Genomic DNA, 18,815 nt, shown 5'->3' with positions numbered 1-18,815 from the left:
CTACTGGGCCCCCGGGCCCCAGATCTGAACCAAGATGCCCAAACTGCATATCTAGACCTCTTCGAATGTATCAAGATTCAACCCTTTACCCTGATCCTGGGTGACTTCAACTACCTAAACATAGACTGGAAGAACTATTTTTGCCAAAACACAAATGCCCAGAGATTCCTCAATTTTGCCAGTGCAAATGCTTTGGAACAGCTAGTCGATGCCCCCACAAGAGGTGATAATATCTTGGACTTGGTATTAACCAACATGAGTTACAACAAAGTGGTCACGTTCAAAGTCACCATCTCCCCCGACCCCCCTCTAGCTGGGGTCAATCAAAAAAAAAACTTCTCCAAAGCTGATTACAGCCTCCTGAGGGATGGTATAAACAGCTTCAAAGCTCTTTCCCCCTCTCTAGGAAGTGGCACCAGTATCCAAAACTATATCAAATTACTGTATGAACATTTATATAGATGCATGGAATCAGGAATACCTGACAGGACTAAATCATCCTTCGCAAGGAAGAGTAAACCTGTCTGGTGGACATCTGCAATAAATAAACTCTATAACAATAGACAAAAACTGCTGTCCAGGACCAAGAAGAAGCAGGTGCCCAAATGGAAGCAATCTCTCCTTAGCCTAAAAGTACAGTTTTGTACCTACCATAAATGTAGATGTCTGAGAGGTATGCATCTGCAGTCCTAACAAATGGGTTGTCCTGCCTCAGGCAGCCCTTCGGTCGGGCGGATTCCAAAGTCTGGGTCTGGCCTCGGCTGATGTCGCACTTCACCCTACGTCATAGCTGCCGTTAATTGGGTATAAAGGCATCAGCCGACGCCATTTTCCTCAGTGTTTCTTGCCCCAGATGCCAGGTGCCCTCTAGGAAGGCTAAATTTGGATAAATGCAAATGATTCCAAACAGTAGAGAGCAAATAAAAATAAACATGTATATACATATATACAAACAAATACACCATAATAGATTCCCCCAGCTAGCTACAAGATGGGTAAATACCCTGGGAGTACCACAGAGGGGAAGGAGGGTGGGTAATCCTGACTGCAGATGCATACCTCTCGGACATCTACATTTATGGTAGGTACAAAACTGTACTATGTCCTTCAAGGATGCATCTGCAGTCCTAACAAATGGGTAGAATACCATAGCCAAACTGGGGGAGGAGGCACTAAGGAGGCACTAAGAGTTTATGGTGTAGTTAAGATCCCTTGCAAAACAGCAGTGGCAAAAAGTACAGTTTTGTACCTACCATAAATGTAGATGTCCGAGAGGTATGCATCTGCAGTCCTTACAAATGGGTTGTCCTGGCCTCAGGCAGCCCTTCGGTCGGCCGGATTCCAAAGTCTGGGTCTGGCCTCTGCTGATGTCGCACTTCACCCGACGTCATAGCTGCAGTTCAGCGGGTATAAAGGCATCAGCCGACGCCATTTTCCTCAGTGTTTCTTGCCCCAGATGCCAGGTGCCCTCTAGGAAGGCTAAATTTGGATAAATGCAAATGTTTCCAAACAATAGAGAGCATAGGTTCATAGGTTCATACTAGGCTATCTGCCCAAGGGCATTTATAAGCCTAGCCCATAGTTATGTGGCTTTCGCCACCCCTTTAGTTTGAATAAAAACTATGCCTATCATTTTTCTGTGCCTCTGTCAAGCAGTGACACTGAAGTAATCCCTGGGGTATATCTGCGATCTCCCATCCATTGGTCAAGATTCCTCTTGAACAAGGCCAGCGAGGTGCTCTGCCTCACATGTACCGGGATTTTGTTCCACAGCATAGGGAGTCTCTGGGTGATGAATCTGTCCCTCCAGCACGCTCTATTTATAACCGTGTCAAGGTCTAAGTCTCCGCCTTGTGGTTCTGAGGGATCTAGATTTTTGAGGTGAAGCATATTCATCAAATCTGGGTTTGACATGGCCTTATATGTCAGGCACAGGTCACCTCTGAGCAAGCGGTATGAGACTGAATAAAGCTGGAGTTCTTTCAGTCGGGCAGCATAAGACATATTTTTGAGACCCTTTATCCTTTTGGTGAGGAACTTTGGGGCCTTTCAAGCTGCATCAGGTGTCTGGTCAGGTACATTCCGAACGGGGCATTGTACTCAATCATAGGTCTAATGAGTGATGAGTACAGGGGGACGATGACCTCCCTTGATCTAGATGTGAATCCCTTCATGATCAGGTGCGGCATATAGAAGGTTTTCCTAACTACTTTAGCAACATGAGTGTCAAACGAAAGACTACTGTCAACTTGGGTCCCCAGATCCCTGATGACTTTTTCTGTGCTCAGTGGATTGTCACCTATATGGTAGCTAGGGGTAACCTTGTTTTTCCAAGGGTATGACTATGCATTTTTGGCGCTTAACTTCAGGCCATGGCTCTGGCACCAGTTATCCGCTTCTGTGAGGCCCTTCTGGAGGATATCTGTGTCAGATGTGTTTTCGACTATGGCTTCAGTTTGCAGTCATCTGCAAACTTTGTCAGCCATAACCCTCCTGTGTTTGCTTGTACTTCAGAAAAGTAGATGCCGAACAAGAGTGGACCCAGGACTGAGCCCTGTGGGACACCACTTGTGACAGGCTTTGAGTCTGACATGGCTCCAGCAACTCTGACCCTGTGGGTTCTGTCGCTAGCCAGTTTGCAACCCATCTTGTGATGTATGGGTTTACATTCAAGCTGATGAGTTTTTCGATGATACCTGAGTGGGGTATTGTGTCAAGGCCTTTGCCAGGTCGAGGTAGGCTGTATGGACTGCCTTTCCTCATCAATGGCCTTGGTGACTGTCTCAAAAGTCAACCAAGTTTAAGAGGCAGGATCTGCCTTTGACAAAGCCAAACTGGGTTGGATCCAAAGTCTGCAAGTTCCCTATGTCTTTATTTATGAGTTCCATTATGATCCTCTCCATGGCTTTGCAGATAAGGCTTGTCAAGCTAATGGGCGGTAATTTCCAGGGTCTGTGGAGGCACCGCCTTATGAAGTGGGACCACAGTCGCGTGCGCCACTCCTTGGCACGTGATCCTGAGGTGAGGCTAAGATTAAACAGCTGTCCTAACTGTGGGTTTAATTCCTCGTTGAGTTCATGAAGCACACAGCCGGGACACCATCCGTCCCATGGATGCTGTGTTTTTGCCTTAGTGAGGGCAGTTCTCACCTGGGCGTTGGAGATGTTTGGGGCTACAATCCTCTGGAATAGATATCTCTCCTTTGGGGAGGGGGAGAAGTTTGCACTGAACCTGTCAGCCAGTATGTTAGCAATGTGTGTAGGTTCAGTAATTTTCACATCATTTTGAACTAATTCTGAGCATATCTGGGAGTTTCCTCCTAGGTTTCTAACATAGCTAAAGAAGGCCTTATGATTGTCTTTAGAGTCCTTGGCGATTTTTCTCTCAAAATTTGCCTTGGATGATTTTATGAGAGCTCTTAGTTTTTACTTATAATGATCAAAGGTGTCTTACCTTTCAAGGATTTTGCTCTATCTTGTAGTAGCTTCCTCCTTTTGTTGTAGAGCTTGTTTATGGCTGGGGTCCACCAGACTGGACGCTTGCCTTTGGTACAGAGAGTCTTAGTTTTGTTTGGGATTGCCTGATCCATGCAGTCCTGTAGGTGCTGGTAGAAGGCATTTGTAAGTGATTCAGCGGTTTGAGTAATGTTTACCACTGGCTCAGGGGCCTTAAAGGAGACCACACTAGTTTTAGAAGTGTGAAATCGGCTTTTGAGAAGTTTTTCACTGTGGTCTTTTTGTTTCAGGTGGGGCGGATGAGGACCTCCAGCGAGATTAGTTTATGATCTGATCTCACCAGTGAGGGTATACTTCGGTGTTGAACATTTTGATCCCATGTTCGTGATGATGAGATCAAGTATGTTTTCACCTCTTGTGGGGATGGTGACTAGTTGTTCCATGGCATTTGAGTTTATGAACTCCAGGAATCTTTGGGTTAGAGTGTTCGGGCTTGAGTAGTGTTCCCAGTCTATATTAGGGTAGTTGAAGTCACCTAGTATGATGGTGTTTGGAGATACATTTATCCTCCAATGTTTTCAGGAAGGCCATGTGAGGTTCCTGAGTTTGAGAGGGTGGCCTGTAACATGCTACAAATTGCAGAGCAGTCTTGCCTATGGTTAATTGCACCTGGATGGTCTCCGATGCATCGTGCGTTGCCACCAACCTTGAGGTGTGGGTGTCCTTTATGAATATGGACACCCTCCTTTCTTGGTGTTGTCCGGATTTTGGGGCCGGAACGTATGATATGAGGTGAAACCTGTTAGTGCTGGGGTGCTCTCAGGAGCCTTGAACCAGGTTTCTGTCACAGCACAGACATCGATGTTCTCCATATTGAGAAGGGCCTCGAAAGTGCGTGCATCTTGAGATTGAGACTTCTGGCATTGAGCAGCATTACCCTTAGTTTTTTTCCTTTTGGTGTTCTAGGGTGGTAGGTTTAGAATTTGAGCCTGGCCTAAAAAGGCACTATGGGGTGGCAAGAGCCTTTGCCAATATCCGGACGCCCAGCGGTGACAGGTGCACGCCGCCCCTTGCGAAGCAGCGTGGCTTGTCCAGCATGTCATCCCAGGCAGACAGACATTGGATCCCCCTTGCATGACACCAGAATTTAAGCCAATTATTAAAGCTGATCATCTTATCACTGTATTGTGGCATCATTCTAGGTGAAGGTAGGATACTGCTCAAGGTCAGGGTCATACCTGCCTGGGCTACATAATCAGAGAGCTCCTCGACGTCCCTTTCATGTAGTCCAAGGAGGTGCCTCAGGTCGCTGACACCAGCGTGGACAATGACTGAGTCGCACTTGTACCTGCTGTTGAGAGACCTGAGTGCTTGCGTTATGTGGCGGATTCTAGCCGACAGGCAGCTTACTGTGACCTTCTCCTTACTCAGTCTGGTGAGCGGGACGCCAGTGTGCCTGACTATGGAATCACCAATGACAAGTGTGTCTGGCATTTTGTTTGGCCTTAAGGGCTGTGACTGTTTGACACTCTGACTGTGTGGTCTATGTGTTGCATGTGTTGGGTCGTGAGGTGGTAGTTGTTTGGGTGTCTGCTTTGGTGGCCTCTGCTGTTTTGGTAAATTTTGACCAGAGCCTCCGAGTATGTCTTTGTGTGAGTATGTGTATGATTTGAAGTTGTGATGGTACCATGTGTGACTGGGTATGTATTGTGTGTGGTTGCCTTCTCCTCCTGTCTGGTCTTGCCAGTCCTATGTTGAGAGAGCTCAGCCTCCAGTTTGGCCGTATAGTTGCATCTCTCATGTATTTGTGTTTTGTGGGAGAAGGAGAGGATTGTTCAGGTACATGAGGCAATTGTAACATTGCCTCAATATTCCCAGGTTCACCAGTTGAGCTGGAGAGGACACTAGCAACTGATCCCTCGACATACTAGAAGTAGTAGATAAAGAACTTTCAAAGGACTCCGGGGAAGTGGGTTTTGGGCTGGTGGGGTACTATCTATAATAAGAGTGCTTTATCAAAGTGCAAGTACTGTAGGAGTAAGTGCTAGGCTTTACAGATAGAGAATAGTCTACTTGGGAATCAAGTAGAGATGAACTTTTCAGTTATAGGATATGCTGGTTAGATCAGCAGTACAGTTTAGCGTGTTTTATAGCAGGGGCTGAAGGGAGCTAGGAATTGGCCCAAAGCGACCAATGGACTACTAGTTTCTGGCTGAAACTTCACCAAATCGGACAAAAGGCAGCTCAGTGCTTCCCACTCCCACTGGTAAGCAAAGAAACTTCCCTCCTTCCTAATAAGGCAATGGATCAGTAACAGGAACTAAAAACAAAGCCCAGGGATCAGCAACTCTGAAACTGGACTACTCTAGTTCAGTAAAGTGGGAAAACAAGAGATTTTTGTTTTATTACAGAGATAAGGAAAAAAACAGACAGTAAATGCTATAAATGCTATGCAGTAAATCGGCTAGCGCACTTTAGTGTGTAGCCTACAGAAACAATTTGCAACAATTAGTAACTTAAAGTGCAATAAACAGTGTAAAATGCAGAAATCACTTAAAGTAGCAGTAAAACAGGCTAAATGCAGTCGCTAGCTTAATAACAGTGGGAAAGCCACAAAAAATACTTATATCTGGTAGAAAGTCACTCTTTAGCTCTCTGCTGCTTGGATCACTCTGCAGGCCACCACGAGGATCTGTGCAGAGTTGGTACAAGCTGGAAAACACGTGTTTAGCGTGTTTTATAGCAGGGGGCTGAAAGGAGCTAGGAATTGGCCCAAAACGACCAATAGACTACTAGTTTCTGGCTGAAACTTCACCAATTCGGACAAAAAGGCTGCTCAGTGCTTCCCACTCCCACTGGTAAGCAAAGAAACTTCCCTCCTTCCTAATAAGGCAATGGATCAGTAACAGGAACTAAAAACAAAGCCCAGGGATCAGCAACTCTGAAACTGGACTACTCTAGTTCAGTAAGGTGGGAAAACAAGAGATTTTTTTTTTTTTTTTTTTTTTAGAAATCCACAGAAATAAACATGTATATACATATATACAAACAAATACACCATAATAGTTTCCCCCAGCTAGCTACAAGATGGGCAAAAACCCTAGGAGTACCACAGAGGGGAAGGAGGGTGGGTAATCCTGACTGCAGATGCATACCTCTCGGACATCTACATTTATGGTAGGTACAAAACTGTACTATGTCCTTCAAGGATGCATCTGCAGTCCTTACAAATGGGTAGAATACCATAGCCAAACTGGGGGAGGAGGCACTAAGAGTTTATGGTGTAGTTAAGATCCCTTGCAAAACAGCAGTGGCAAAACCTGCTCGGGATCTGGAGTATAAAGGCAGATTATAATGCTTGGCAAATGTATGCACGGAGCTCCAAGTAGCAGCCTCTAAAATGTCTTTGGTAGCCACTCCTCGTAAGAAAGCTGTAGTAGTGGCTGTAGCCCTTGTGGAATGAGGTCTGATGTTTTCTGGAGTTGCCTTTCCATGAAAAGAGTAACAGAATCTAATGCAATTTCCTATCCATTTTGAGATTGTTCATTTTGAAATTGCTTTTCCTTCCATTCCTGTGGCATATGCTACCAGAAGCTGGTCAGTTTTTCTATAGTTCTTGGTTCTGTCCAGGTAGTAGCGCAATTGTCTGTGTACATCCAAGGTATGCAGCAATCTTTCCCCCCTGTTCTGTGGATTGGGGAAGAATGTTGGTAGGTGTATTGCTTGGTTTAAAGATACTCTGGAGACCACTTTTGGCATAAAGGTAGGATTAGTTCTCATGGACACTCTATCCTGATGGAAGATAAGGAAGGGCTGTACTGCCATTAATGCCTGTAATTCAGAAACCCTTCTAGCTGAAGTGATTGCAAGCAGGAATGCAGTCTTCCAAGATAAGTACTGTAATTCTGCTGTTGCTGCTGGTTCAAAAGGGGGGAGTGCTAACTTTTCTAACACAAAGTTCAAGTCCCATGTAGGCAATAGTGGTTTCCTTGGTGGTTTTACATTTTTAATTACTCTGAGAAACTGTCTGAGTAGAGGCTGAGAAAAGACTGGAGGATCCATGTTGTATTCTGCTGAAATTGCTGATGCATGAATCTTAATGGAGGAGTAAGACAGACCATTGTGGAAAAGCTCTGCTAAATATTCCAGGATGTTAGCTATGTTTGCCAATGATGCATCTACTCCTTTTGTTGCACTCCAAATGAGATATCTTTTCCATTTTGCTGAATAAGTTTTTCTTGTTGAGGGTCTGCGAGCTTCCAAGATAATGTCTTTAACCCTTTGAGATAAATCTGGGTTATTTTGTCTTATGCAATGTTCCAGGCAGCCAGCTGCAGTGTTTTCAGGTTTGGATGCAGGGTTTTGAAGTTGTTCTGTGTTAACAGTAAGGGAACTAGGGGTAGAGGCCATATTTGTTCCCGAGACATGCTCCTCAGTAATGGGTACCAATGCTGCCTCGGCCAGTCTGGAGCTATCAGGATGATCCTTGGACGGTCTTCTTTGATCTTCAATAGCACCTTGTGCATCAAAGGAAGAAGTGGGAATGCATATGCTGTCAGGTTTTTCCAACTGAAAGATAGGGAGTCCACCTTCCAAGCAAGTGGGTGGTATGCCCTCGTGCAGAATTTTTTCAATTGGTGGTTGTGTGGGGATGCGAATAAGTATATTTCTGGTAGTCCCCATTTCTCTGTAATGGATTTGAAGATGTCTGGATGTAACATCCATTCGTGGGCATCCGTGGTAGTTCTGCTTAGGATGTCTGCTAGTATATTTTCTTTTCCTGGTACAAATATTGCTTGTAACTGAATGTTGAAGCTCAGGGCCACATTCCAGAGGTCCATTGCCATCCGGCATAGTGGGTATGAATGTGTGCCTCCCTATTTGTTGATGTACCACATAACTGTGGTGTTGTCCGTCCTTATCAGCAATTGACCCTGTCGAAGAAATGGTCTGAATGTCTGAATTGCCAGTTTTACTGCCAGCATCTCCTTTTGATTTATGTGTAGGTTCAGCTGGTCTTGAGTCCATAAGCCTTGTATGCACTTGTCCAGCATGTGTGCCCCCCAACCGAGGTCTGAGGCGTCCATTGTGATAGTCTGGCTTGGTTGAGTGCTGTGGAAGGGCAGCCCTTTGTTCGATTGACAGGCCTGAGCCCACCATTGGAATTCTTGCTTCAGGCATGGAATTATTGGAATTTGGGTTTCTAGGCTGTGCTTGTGCTGAGACCATAAATTCCTTAGGTACCATTGCAACTTCCTCATATGTAGTCTGGCATGTGGAATCAATATTATGCAGGATGCCATGTAACCCAGGGCTTGCAGGACTTTTCTTGCTGTTAGCTGGTTCTGCTTTGCTAATGCCATGAAATAGAGAGGAAGGTGCTTCTGTTTTTCTGCTGTGAGGGATGCCATTTGATTTGATGTGTCCAGCTCTGCACCCAAGAAAGTTATCCTCTGGGATGGTATCAGCCTTGACTTTTTTATATTGACTGTGTATCCCAGGGCTTGCAGTAGATGAATGACCTTTTTCAAATCTTTTTCTAATTTGTTTTTGTTGTCCGCTTGTAACAGGCAGTCGTCCAGGTAAGGGTAAATTTGAATTCCCTGAAGCCTGCAATGAGCAATTACTGATGCCAGGCATTTCGTGAATACTCTGGGCGCAGTAGATAAGCCAAAGGGCAGTGCTGAGAATTGATAATGCTCTGATCCTGCAAGAAATCTGAGTTATCTTCTGCAATTTGGTCATATGGGGACGTGCAGGTATGCCTCCTTGAGATCTAGAGTTACCAGCCAAGACTACTTGCCCAGCATGGGAAGAAGCTACTGTAGGGTCAGCATTTTGAATTTTGGAACAATGAGGTATGTGTTTAGAGCGGACAGGTCGAGAATAGGTCTCCATTGGTTTTCTTTTCTTGGCACCAGGAAAAGTCTGGAGTAAAATCCCTGCCCTTGTTCCACAGACGGTACCCTTTCTATAGCTCTCATCCTTAGTAAGTGGTGTATTTGTTCTAGAGCTTTTGTCTTCTGATTTGGAGGTAGGTTTGGCATTCCTCTCTTCCTTGGTAGAGTATGGAAGTGAAACCTGTAACCTTGGTCTATTGTCTGTAAAATCCATTTGTCTCCTGTGATGTGATGCCAGTTTACTGAAAATAAGGCTAGCTTTCCGCCTAAGGGTGCTTCTAATTGTTCCCTGGTAGGCGGTCTCAGAGCCAAGTCACTGTGATTGTCCTGTGGAAGTGGTGGTGGCTGGATCTGTGGCAGTACTTCGCTGGTTGTTAGGCTGCCACTGACGTCCACTGTAGGCACCTCTGGATTGACCCCTGCCTCTTGGGCCTATTCCTGCCTCTCTGAGCTCTGGAGGTGTCTGGAAAGGACCAATTCTTGGAAGGCCAGTTCCTACTAAACCTTGGAGGCTGGACCTGTAAGAAATCCTTGACTGTCTGGACAGATTTTGCTTTCTCTTCCACCTTCTTCAGCACCTGCTGTGCAGGGGAGCCAAACAAATTGAGCTTATCCATGGGAGCATCTAGGAGCTTTGATTTAACATGGTCTGGTAAGGACTGCTCTTTTAACCATGCATGCCTTCTGATCACTGTACCAGTCATAGCTGATCTAAAGGAAGCCTCCAGTGCATCATAGCCGCATTTTAAAGAATGATTACTGACCTGCTGAATGTTATGTACCATTTCCTGAACAGATTTTTTGTCTAATGGTTCAGACGAGGACAGTTTTTAGTTAACTGATCTAACATAAATTCCTGATACTGAATCATGTGGAATTGACAGTTTAAGGCCCTAGCGAAAGAGTAGCAGAAGTGTAAACTTTTTACCCCATCTCTCTAAGGCCCTAGATTCCCTTTCAGAGGGAGGGTTTTGGCAGAGGTAGCTGCTACAGCCTTGGGTCCCTGGGAGATAGTTTCAGGATCTGCAAAGGAGCCTTATACAAATGATAATGTGTGTCCGAACCCTGTAGTACCTGTCGGGCTTAGCAGGGGCCGGAGGAAGAGAATCAGGAGCAGTACAAGCATCATTAAATGCATCATCCACAACAGTGAGTACTGGAGGAATGGCTAAAGGCCTATGCTGTGGCAAATGCAAAAAGGTCCTAAGCATTTTCCTAGAGTCTGAAAAATGCTGGCCCTGCCATTGAAATTGTTCCCTCATAGCGTGCAAGGTTTCCCCAAAAGAAAATTCCTCAGGCGGAGAGGCAGAAGGAATGGAGTCTTCTGCATCAGAGTCCTCATAAGGAGAATAAGGGCCCTCTGGAGGGTTTGTATTATCTGAATCATCAGAGGAGTAATCTGAAGAAACTGGCTCAGGGGGCTCTGCTCTAGGCCTCTTCTCTGGAGGTGGGTGAGAGGCCCTGTCAGGGTGAGGTTGGGATCCCCGGATCAAAGAAATGAGATCCTCTGCTAGACTAAGCATTTGAGAACTAAAGCTAGGCCTGTGAGAGGGGGTCTTAGCAGGCACAGTTTTGGTAGATTTTGCTGCTTTAGCCCTGGCAAAGGCCTTAATCGACATGGATGCAGGGGGCCTTGCAGCTCCACGTGCAGGAGTAGATATATCTAAAGGTAACGTATCAGATAAATCCTGTGAACCTGCAAGAGCAGGTGGGATTTCAGTAGCAGATTCAGCCATGCTGGATGAGGCCTCGGTAGGAGGTAAGCTTTCGGCCGAAGGAAGAACCGTGGACTCGGTTTCAGCCGAAACCGAGACACTCGCGGTTGACTTAACCGTGGTTTCGGCCGAAACCGCGGACCGCGAGTGTCGGTCCTTTTCCTTGCGCTTTTTTGTTAATTGCGAAGTCGGAGTTTCTGATGGCATATTGTAAGCAAAAGCGGAGCCGAAAAACTCCTCAGCAAATTCAGACTGACGTCTAAGCGTCCGTCGGTTGAAAGAAGCACAGGCTAGACAAGCTGCTACGTCGTGGTCTGGGCCTAAACAAGGTAGGCAGTAAGAGTGGAAATCTTTATGAGGTATTTGTTTCCCACAAGTTAAACAGTTATTCACTTTTTCTGACATTGGCTGAGGCAAGAAAGAGTCCCCAACGGGGTACTTAGCTTTTTAGAAGTCTTCGGTAGTAGTAATCTCTGGTTCTGACTGACCGGCACTTGCGAACAGTTTCTGCTTCGGGCGCCACGCGGCAAGAAAGACAGAGGAAAATGGCGTCGGCTGATGCCTTTATACCCGCTGAACTGCAGCTATGACGTCGGGTGAAGTGCGACATCAGCCGAGGCCAGACCCAGACTTTGGAATCCGGCCGACCGAAGGGCTGCCTGAGGCCAGAGCAACCCATTTGTAAGGACTGCAGATGCATCCTTGAAGGACATCCTGCTCGGGATCTGGAGTATAAAGATAGATTATAATGCTTGGCAAATGTATGCATGGAGCTCCAAGTAGCAGCCTCTAAAATGTCTTTGGTAGCCACTCCTCGTAAGAAAGCTGTAGTAGTGGCTGTAGCCCTTGTGGAGTGAGGTCTGATGTTTTCTGGAGTTGCCTTTCCATGAAAAGAGTAACAAAATCTAATGCAATTTCCTATCCATTTTGAGATTGTTTTGAAATTGCTTTTCCTTCCATTCCTGTTGCATATGCTACCAGAAGCTGGTCAGTTTTTCTATTGTTCTTGCTTCTGTCCAGGTAGTAGCGCAATTGTCTGTGCACATCCAAGGTATGCAGTAATCTTTCCCCCCTGTTCTGTGGGTTGGGGAAGAATGTTGGTAGGTGTATTGCTTGGTTTAATGATACCCTGGAGACCACCTTTGGCATAAAGGTAGGATTAGTTCTCATGGACACTCTATCCTGATGGAAGATAAGGAAGGGCTGTACTGCCATTAATGCCTGTAATTCAGAAACCCTTCTAGCTGAAGTGATTGCAAGCAGGAATGCAGTTTTCCAAGATAAGTACTGTAATTCTGCTGTTGCTGCTGGTTCAAAAGGGGAGTGTCAACTTTTCTAACACAAAGTTCAAGTCCCATGTAGGCAATGGTGGTTTCCTTGGTGGCTTTACATTTTTAATTCCTCTCAGAAACTGCCTGAGTAGAGGTTGAGAAAAGACTGGAGGATCCATGTTGTATTCTGCTGAAATTGCTGATGCATGAATCTTAATGGAGGAGTAAGACAGGCCATTGTGGAAAAGCTCTGCTAAGTATTCCAGGATGTTAGCTATGTTTGCCAATGATGCATCTACTCCTTTGTTGCACTCCAAATGAGATATCTTTTCCATTTTGCTGAATAAGTTTTCCTTGTTGAGGGTCTGCGAGCCTCCAAGATAATGTCTTTAACCCTTTGAGATAAATCTGGGTTATGTTGTCTTATGTAATGTTCCAAGCAGCTAACTGCAGTGTTTTCAAGTTTGGATGCAGGATTTTGAAGTTGTTCTGTGTTAGCAGTAGAGGTAGTAGGGGTAGAGGCCATGCGTGTTCCCGAGACATACTCCTCAGTAGCGGGTACCAATGTTGCCTCGGCCAGTCTGGAGCTATCAAGATGATCCTTGGGTGATCTTCTTTGATCTTCAGTAGCACTTTGTGCATCAAAGGAAGAGGTGGGAATGCATATGCTGTCAGGTTTTCCCAACTGAAGGATAGGGAGTCCACCTTCCAAGCAAGTGGGTGGTATGTCCTTGTGCAGAATTTTTTCAATTGGTGGTTGTGTGGGGATGCGAACAGGTCTATTTCTGGTAGTCCCCATTTCCTTGTAATGGATTTGAAGATGTCTGGATGCAGCATCCATTCGTGGGCATCCGTGGTAGTTCTGCTTAAGATGTCTGCTAGTATATTTTCTTTTCCTGGCACAAATATGGCCTGGAGCTGAATGTTGAGGTTTAGGGCCACATTCCAGAGGTCCATTGCCATCCGGCATAGAGGATATGAATGTGTGCCTCCCTGTTAGTTGATATACCACATAACTGTGGTGTTGTCCATCCTTATCAGCAAATGACCCTGTTGAAGAAAAGGTCTGAATGTCTGAATTGCCCGCTTTACTGCCAGCATCTCTTTTTGATTTATGTGTAGGTTCATCTGGTCTTGAGTCCATAAGCCTTGTATGCACTTGTCCACCATGTGTGCCCCCCAACCGAGGTCTGAGGGGTCCGTGGTGATAGTCTGGCTTGGGTGAGGCCTGTGGAAGGGCAGTCCTTTGTTCAATTGACAGGCCTGGGCCCACCACTGGAATTCTTGCTTCAGGCATGGAATTATTGGAATTTGGGTTTCTAGGCTGTGCTTGTGCTGAGACCATAAATTCCTCAGGTACCATTGCAACTTCCTCATATGTAGTCTGGCATGTGGAATCAATATTATGCAGGATGCCATGTAATCCAGGGCTTGCAGGATTTTCCTTGCTGTAAGCTGGTTCTGTGCTGTTAATGCCATGAAATAGAGTGGTAGTTGCTTCTGTTTTTCTGCTGCGAGGAATGCCATCTGGTTTGATGTGTCCAGTTCTGCACCCAAGAAAGTTATCCTTTGGGATGGTATCAGCCTTGACTTTTTTGTGTTGACTGTGTATCCCAGGGCTTGTAGCAGGTGAATAACCTTTTTCAGATCTTTTGTTAATTTGTCTTTGCTGTCCGCTTGTAACAGGCAGTCGTCCAGGTATGGATAAATTTGAATTCCCTGAAGCCTGCAATGAGCAATTACTGATGCCAGGCATTTTGTGAATACTCTGGGCGCAGTAGATAAGCCAAAAGGCAATGCTGAGAATTGATAATGCTCTGATCCTGCAAGAAATCTGAGGTATCTTCTGCAATTTGGTCGTATGGGGACGTGCAGGTATGCCTCCTTGAGATCCAGAGTCACCAGCCAAGACTCCTTGCCCAGCATCTGAAGAAGTTGCTGTAGGGTCAGCATCTTGAATTTTGGAACAATAAGATATGTGTTCGGAGCGGACAGGTCGAGGATAGGTCTCCATTCGTTTTCCTTTCTTGGTACCAGGAAAAGCCTGGAATAAAATCCTTGTCCTTGTTCCATAGCTGGTACCTTTTCTATAGCTCTCATCCTTAGTAAGTGGTCTATTTGCTGTAGAGCGTTTGTCTTTTGGTTTGGAGGTAGGTTTGGCATTCCTCTCTTCCTTGGAAGAGTATGGAAGTGAAACCTGTAGCCTTTGTCTATTGTCTGTAAAATCCATTTGTCTCCTGTAATGTAATGCCAATTTACTGAAAATAAGGCTAACTTTCCGCCTAAGGGTGCTTCTAGTTGTTCCCTGGTAGGCGGTTTCAGAGCCAAGTCACTGTGATTGTCCTGTGGAAGTGGTAGTGGCTGGATCTGTGGCAGTACTTCTCTGGCTGTTAGGCTGCCACTGACGTCCCCTGTAGGCACCTCTGGATTGACCTCTGCCTCTTGGGCATCTATTTCTGCTTCTCTGTGCTCTGGTGGTGTCTGGAAAGGACCAATTCTTGGAAGGCCAGTTCCTACTAAACCTCGGAGGCTGGACCTGTAAGAAATCCTTGACTGTCTGGACAGATTTAGCTTTTTCTTCCACCTTCTTCAACACTTGCTGCGCAGAGGAACCAAACAAACTGTGCTTTTCCATGGGAGCATCTAGAAGCTTGGACTTTACATGGTCTGGTAAGGATTGCTCTTTTAACCATGCATGCCTTCTGATCACTGTACCAGTCATAGCCGGTCTAAAGGAAGCCTCCAGTGCATCATAGCCGCATTTTAAGGAATGATTACTGACCTGCTGAGTGTTATGTACCAAATCCTGAAGGGACTTACGGTCTAAAGGCTCAGGAGAGGACAGTTTTTTAGTTAGCTGAACTGACAGGAATTCCTGATACTGAATCATGTGGAATTGACAGTTTAAGGCCCTGGCCAAAAGAGTAGCAGAAGTATACACTTTTTTACCCCATCTCTCTAAAGCCCTAGATTCTCTTTCAGAGGGGAGGGGGTTTTTGGTAGAGGCAGCTGCTACAGCTTTGGGGCCCTGTGAAATAGTTTCAGGATCTGCAATAGGAGCCTTATACAAGTGATAATGTGTGTCCGGAACCCTGTAGTATCTGTCGGGCTTAGCAGGGGCCGGAGGAAGAGAGTCAGGAGCAGTGCAAGCATCATTAAATGCATCATCCACAACTGTAAGTACTGGAGGAATGGCTAAAGGCCTATGCTGTGGCAAATGTAAAAGGTCCTAAGCCTTTTCCTAGAGTCTGAAAAATCCTGGCCCTGCCATTGAAATTGTTCTCTCATAGCATGCAAGGTTTCCCCAAAAGAAAATTCCTCAGGAGGAGAGGCAGAAGGGATGGAGTCTTCTGCATCTGAGTCCTCATATGGAGAATAAGGGCCTTCTGGGGGATTTGTATTGTCTGAATCATCAGAGGAGTAATCAGTAGAAACTGGCTCAGGGGGCTCTGCTCTAGGCCTCTTCTCTGGAGGGGTGAGAGGCCCTGTCAGGGTGAGGATGGGATCCCCTGATCAAAGAAATGAGATCCTCTGCTAGACTAAGCATTTGAGTACTAGAGCTAGGCCTGTGAGAGGGGGTTTTAACCGGCACGGTCTTTGTTGATTTAGCTGCTTTAGCCCTGGCAAAAGCCTTAATTGACATGGATGCAGGGGGCCTAGCAGCTCCACGTGCAGGAGTAGATATATCTAAGGGGATAGTATCTGATAAATCCTGAGAACCTGTAAGAGCAGGTGGAATTTCCGTAGCAGATTCAGCCATGCTGGATGAGGCCTCGGTTGTAGGAGGCATGCTTTCGGCAGAAGGAAGAACCACGGACTCGGTTTCAGCCGAAACCGAGACACTCGCGGTTGGCTTAACCGCAGTTTCGGCCGAAACCGCGGACCGCGAGTGCCGGTCCTTTTCCTTGCGCTTTTTAGCTAATTGTGAAGTCGGAGTCTCCGACGGCATGTTATAAGCAAAAGCGGAGCCGAAAAACTCCTCTGCAAACTCCGACCGACGTCTAAGTGTCCGTCGGTTGAAGGAAGCACAGGCTAGACAAGCTGCTACGTCGTGGTCTGGGCCTAAACAAGGTAGGCAGTAAGAGTGGAAATCTTTATGAGGTATTTGTTTCCCACAAGTTAAACAGTTATTCACTTTTTCTGACATCGGCTGAGGCAAGAAAGAGTCCCCAACGGGTACTTAGCTTTTTAGAAGTCTTCGGTAGTAGCAATCTCTGGTTCTGACCGACCGGCACTTGCAAACAGCTTCTGCTTCGGGCGCCACGCGGCAAGAAAGACTGAGGAAAATGGCGTTGGCTGATGCCTTTATACCCAATTAACAGCAGCTATGACGTAGGGTGAAGTGCGACATCAGCCGAGGCCAGACCCAGACTTTGGAATCCGGCCGACCGAAGGGCTGCCTGAGACAGGACAACCCATTTGTTAGGACTGCAGATGCATCCTTGAAGGACATCAAGCAAATAAGAGCACTAGTGAAATCCTTCAAGGCAAACTTCGAGTCCAAACTGGCCACATCTACTACAGACAATCATAAGGCCTTCTTCATATATGTCCGTAATCTCAAAGGTAGCATCCAGATCTGTTCAGAACATTTGGTCAAGGACACCACATATACAAATGCCATAGATATAGCAAACTTGCTGGCTGACAGATTCAGCGAAAATTTCACCCATCTATCCCCCCATCAGTAAATCATGACATTCCCAGTACCTGCCCCCTTCTCCTTATATCTAGGGATCAGGTCACCACTGCTCTCTCAAAGGCAAAAAATACAGCCTCCATGGGACCAGATAACATTCCAGGGTGCATCCTACATGAACTCAGGCATGAACTTGCAGCACCATTAGGCACCCTATTCAACCAAAGCCTGAGTACTGGTTTTGTCCCAGCTGAGTGGAGGACAGCCACTGTCATCCCTTTACACAAAGGTGGAGTGTCCACTGATCGGAAAATTATAGACCCATCAGCCTAACTAGCCTGATCTGCAAGGTCATGGAACGGATTATCATGGACCTCATTAACAAGGACAGTGGTAACCTCCAAACACTCAATCTCACACAGTTTGTCTTCGTCAAGGGGAGGTCATGTCTATTAAATTCAGTCGACTTTTTTGAGACAGTCACCAAGCATTGGATGAGGGGAAGACAGTGCACACTACCTACCTTGACCTGGCCAAAGTCTTAATCATTATTCTCTCTCTCAACTAGGCATCAATCCGTACGTTACCAGATGGGTAGCCAAATGGCTCACTGATAGAGCCCACCTAGTCAAAATAGGAGAAGCCACCTCAAGCAGTAGACCCGTATCAAGTGGCGTACCCCCAAGGTTCAGTCTTGGGGCCTCTGTTATTTGGGATATACTTTTCTGAGGTACAGGCCAAAACCAGCAGGATATGACTGACCAAGTTTGCAGATGACTGCAAGTTGGGAGCTGTCATCAATTTCCCTAGTGACTTGGACATCCTCCAAGAGGGTCTCACCCAATCAAATGACAAATAACCTTTTAACACATTGTTTGAGTAAAGTCTTCAACCTAAAGGAAAAAACAAAACAAGTGTACACAGAGTCACAAGATTAATTTCCTCTTATTAACAATGTACTGGCTGTTGCAACATTCTACTTGCTCCTTAGCCCATCTTCACGTCATGTTAAACGGACACATTCAACTACCCGTTTTTTCCACCTTCTTGTTTTTATTTGATTTTGTTGTCATGGTCTGCTAGACTGCATAAGTATCATTCTGTAATTCCACTGACCATAAAACTCCGCTTTCAAATTGTGTATTACCTCATTAGTTACCAAGATTCTCTTGCATCCTTCAAACTTGGGAGGGGATGCTCAAGCAAACATATCCTGAGATTACCACGAAATGACGACAACACACACGCACACACGCGCGCACACACATGCGCACACACACACGCACGCACACACATGCGCGCACACACACACACACACACACACACACACACACACACACACACACACACACACACACACACACACTTTCAAGCTTATATAATCCTCTCAATGAATATTTTGCAAAGGAATGTATGGATAAATCTGAAAAGCTCTGGCAGAAGAGGAACTGGAGAGAAATGATGCTCTCTTACCTGTTACAAAAATGCAACAGCGTATTGTTTTAAAATAAAGAAAATGGTATCGTTGGATAACTATCAGAAACGTAGAATGAATAAATGCATACAACTGAATCAATATTAGTCACAAAATTAAGACTTACCTGAGAATATGCCAAAAAGCATATACATAAGAGCATGAACAAGAGTTTTGAAATCAAGCCAATGTGCCAGATGCAGTTACCTATGAAAGAAAAAAAAATAGTGCTGTAAAATATACATAATAAAATATTAATAACTTATTTACTAACAGCAGACATGCTTTCAAAGTGTTTGTCAAACTTCATAAATTAATTTCTCACCAGGTTGAAAACCCTTCCATTCACACAGGACTCAAA

The 18,815-nt window shown here is 45.5% G+C and overlaps 1 protein-coding gene across 1 annotated transcript in view; it reads right to left on the bottom strand.

Moving 5' to 3' along the window:
- The window catches only part of CASD1 (CAS1 domain containing 1), a 1,910,820-nt gene that overhangs the window by 469,818 nt on the left and 1,422,187 nt on the right, over positions 1-18,815 (bottom strand). Inside the window, exon 13 of the mRNA XM_044065969.1 lies at positions 18,582-18,661. Coding sequence (XP_043921904.1) covers positions 18,582-18,661 — 80 coding nt within the window. The remainder of the gene's footprint in view (positions 1-18,581; positions 18,662-18,815) is intronic.

The sequence above is a fragment of the Protopterus annectens genome, chromosome 3.part0, assembly GCF_019279795.1.
Source record: "Protopterus annectens isolate FY-2018-M chromosome 3.part0, PAN1.0, whole genome shotgun sequence".
Classification (NCBI taxonomy): Eukaryota; Metazoa; Chordata; order Ceratodontiformes; family Protopteridae; genus Protopterus; species Protopterus annectens.
This window is presented reverse-complemented; position numbering and strand designations above follow the sequence as displayed.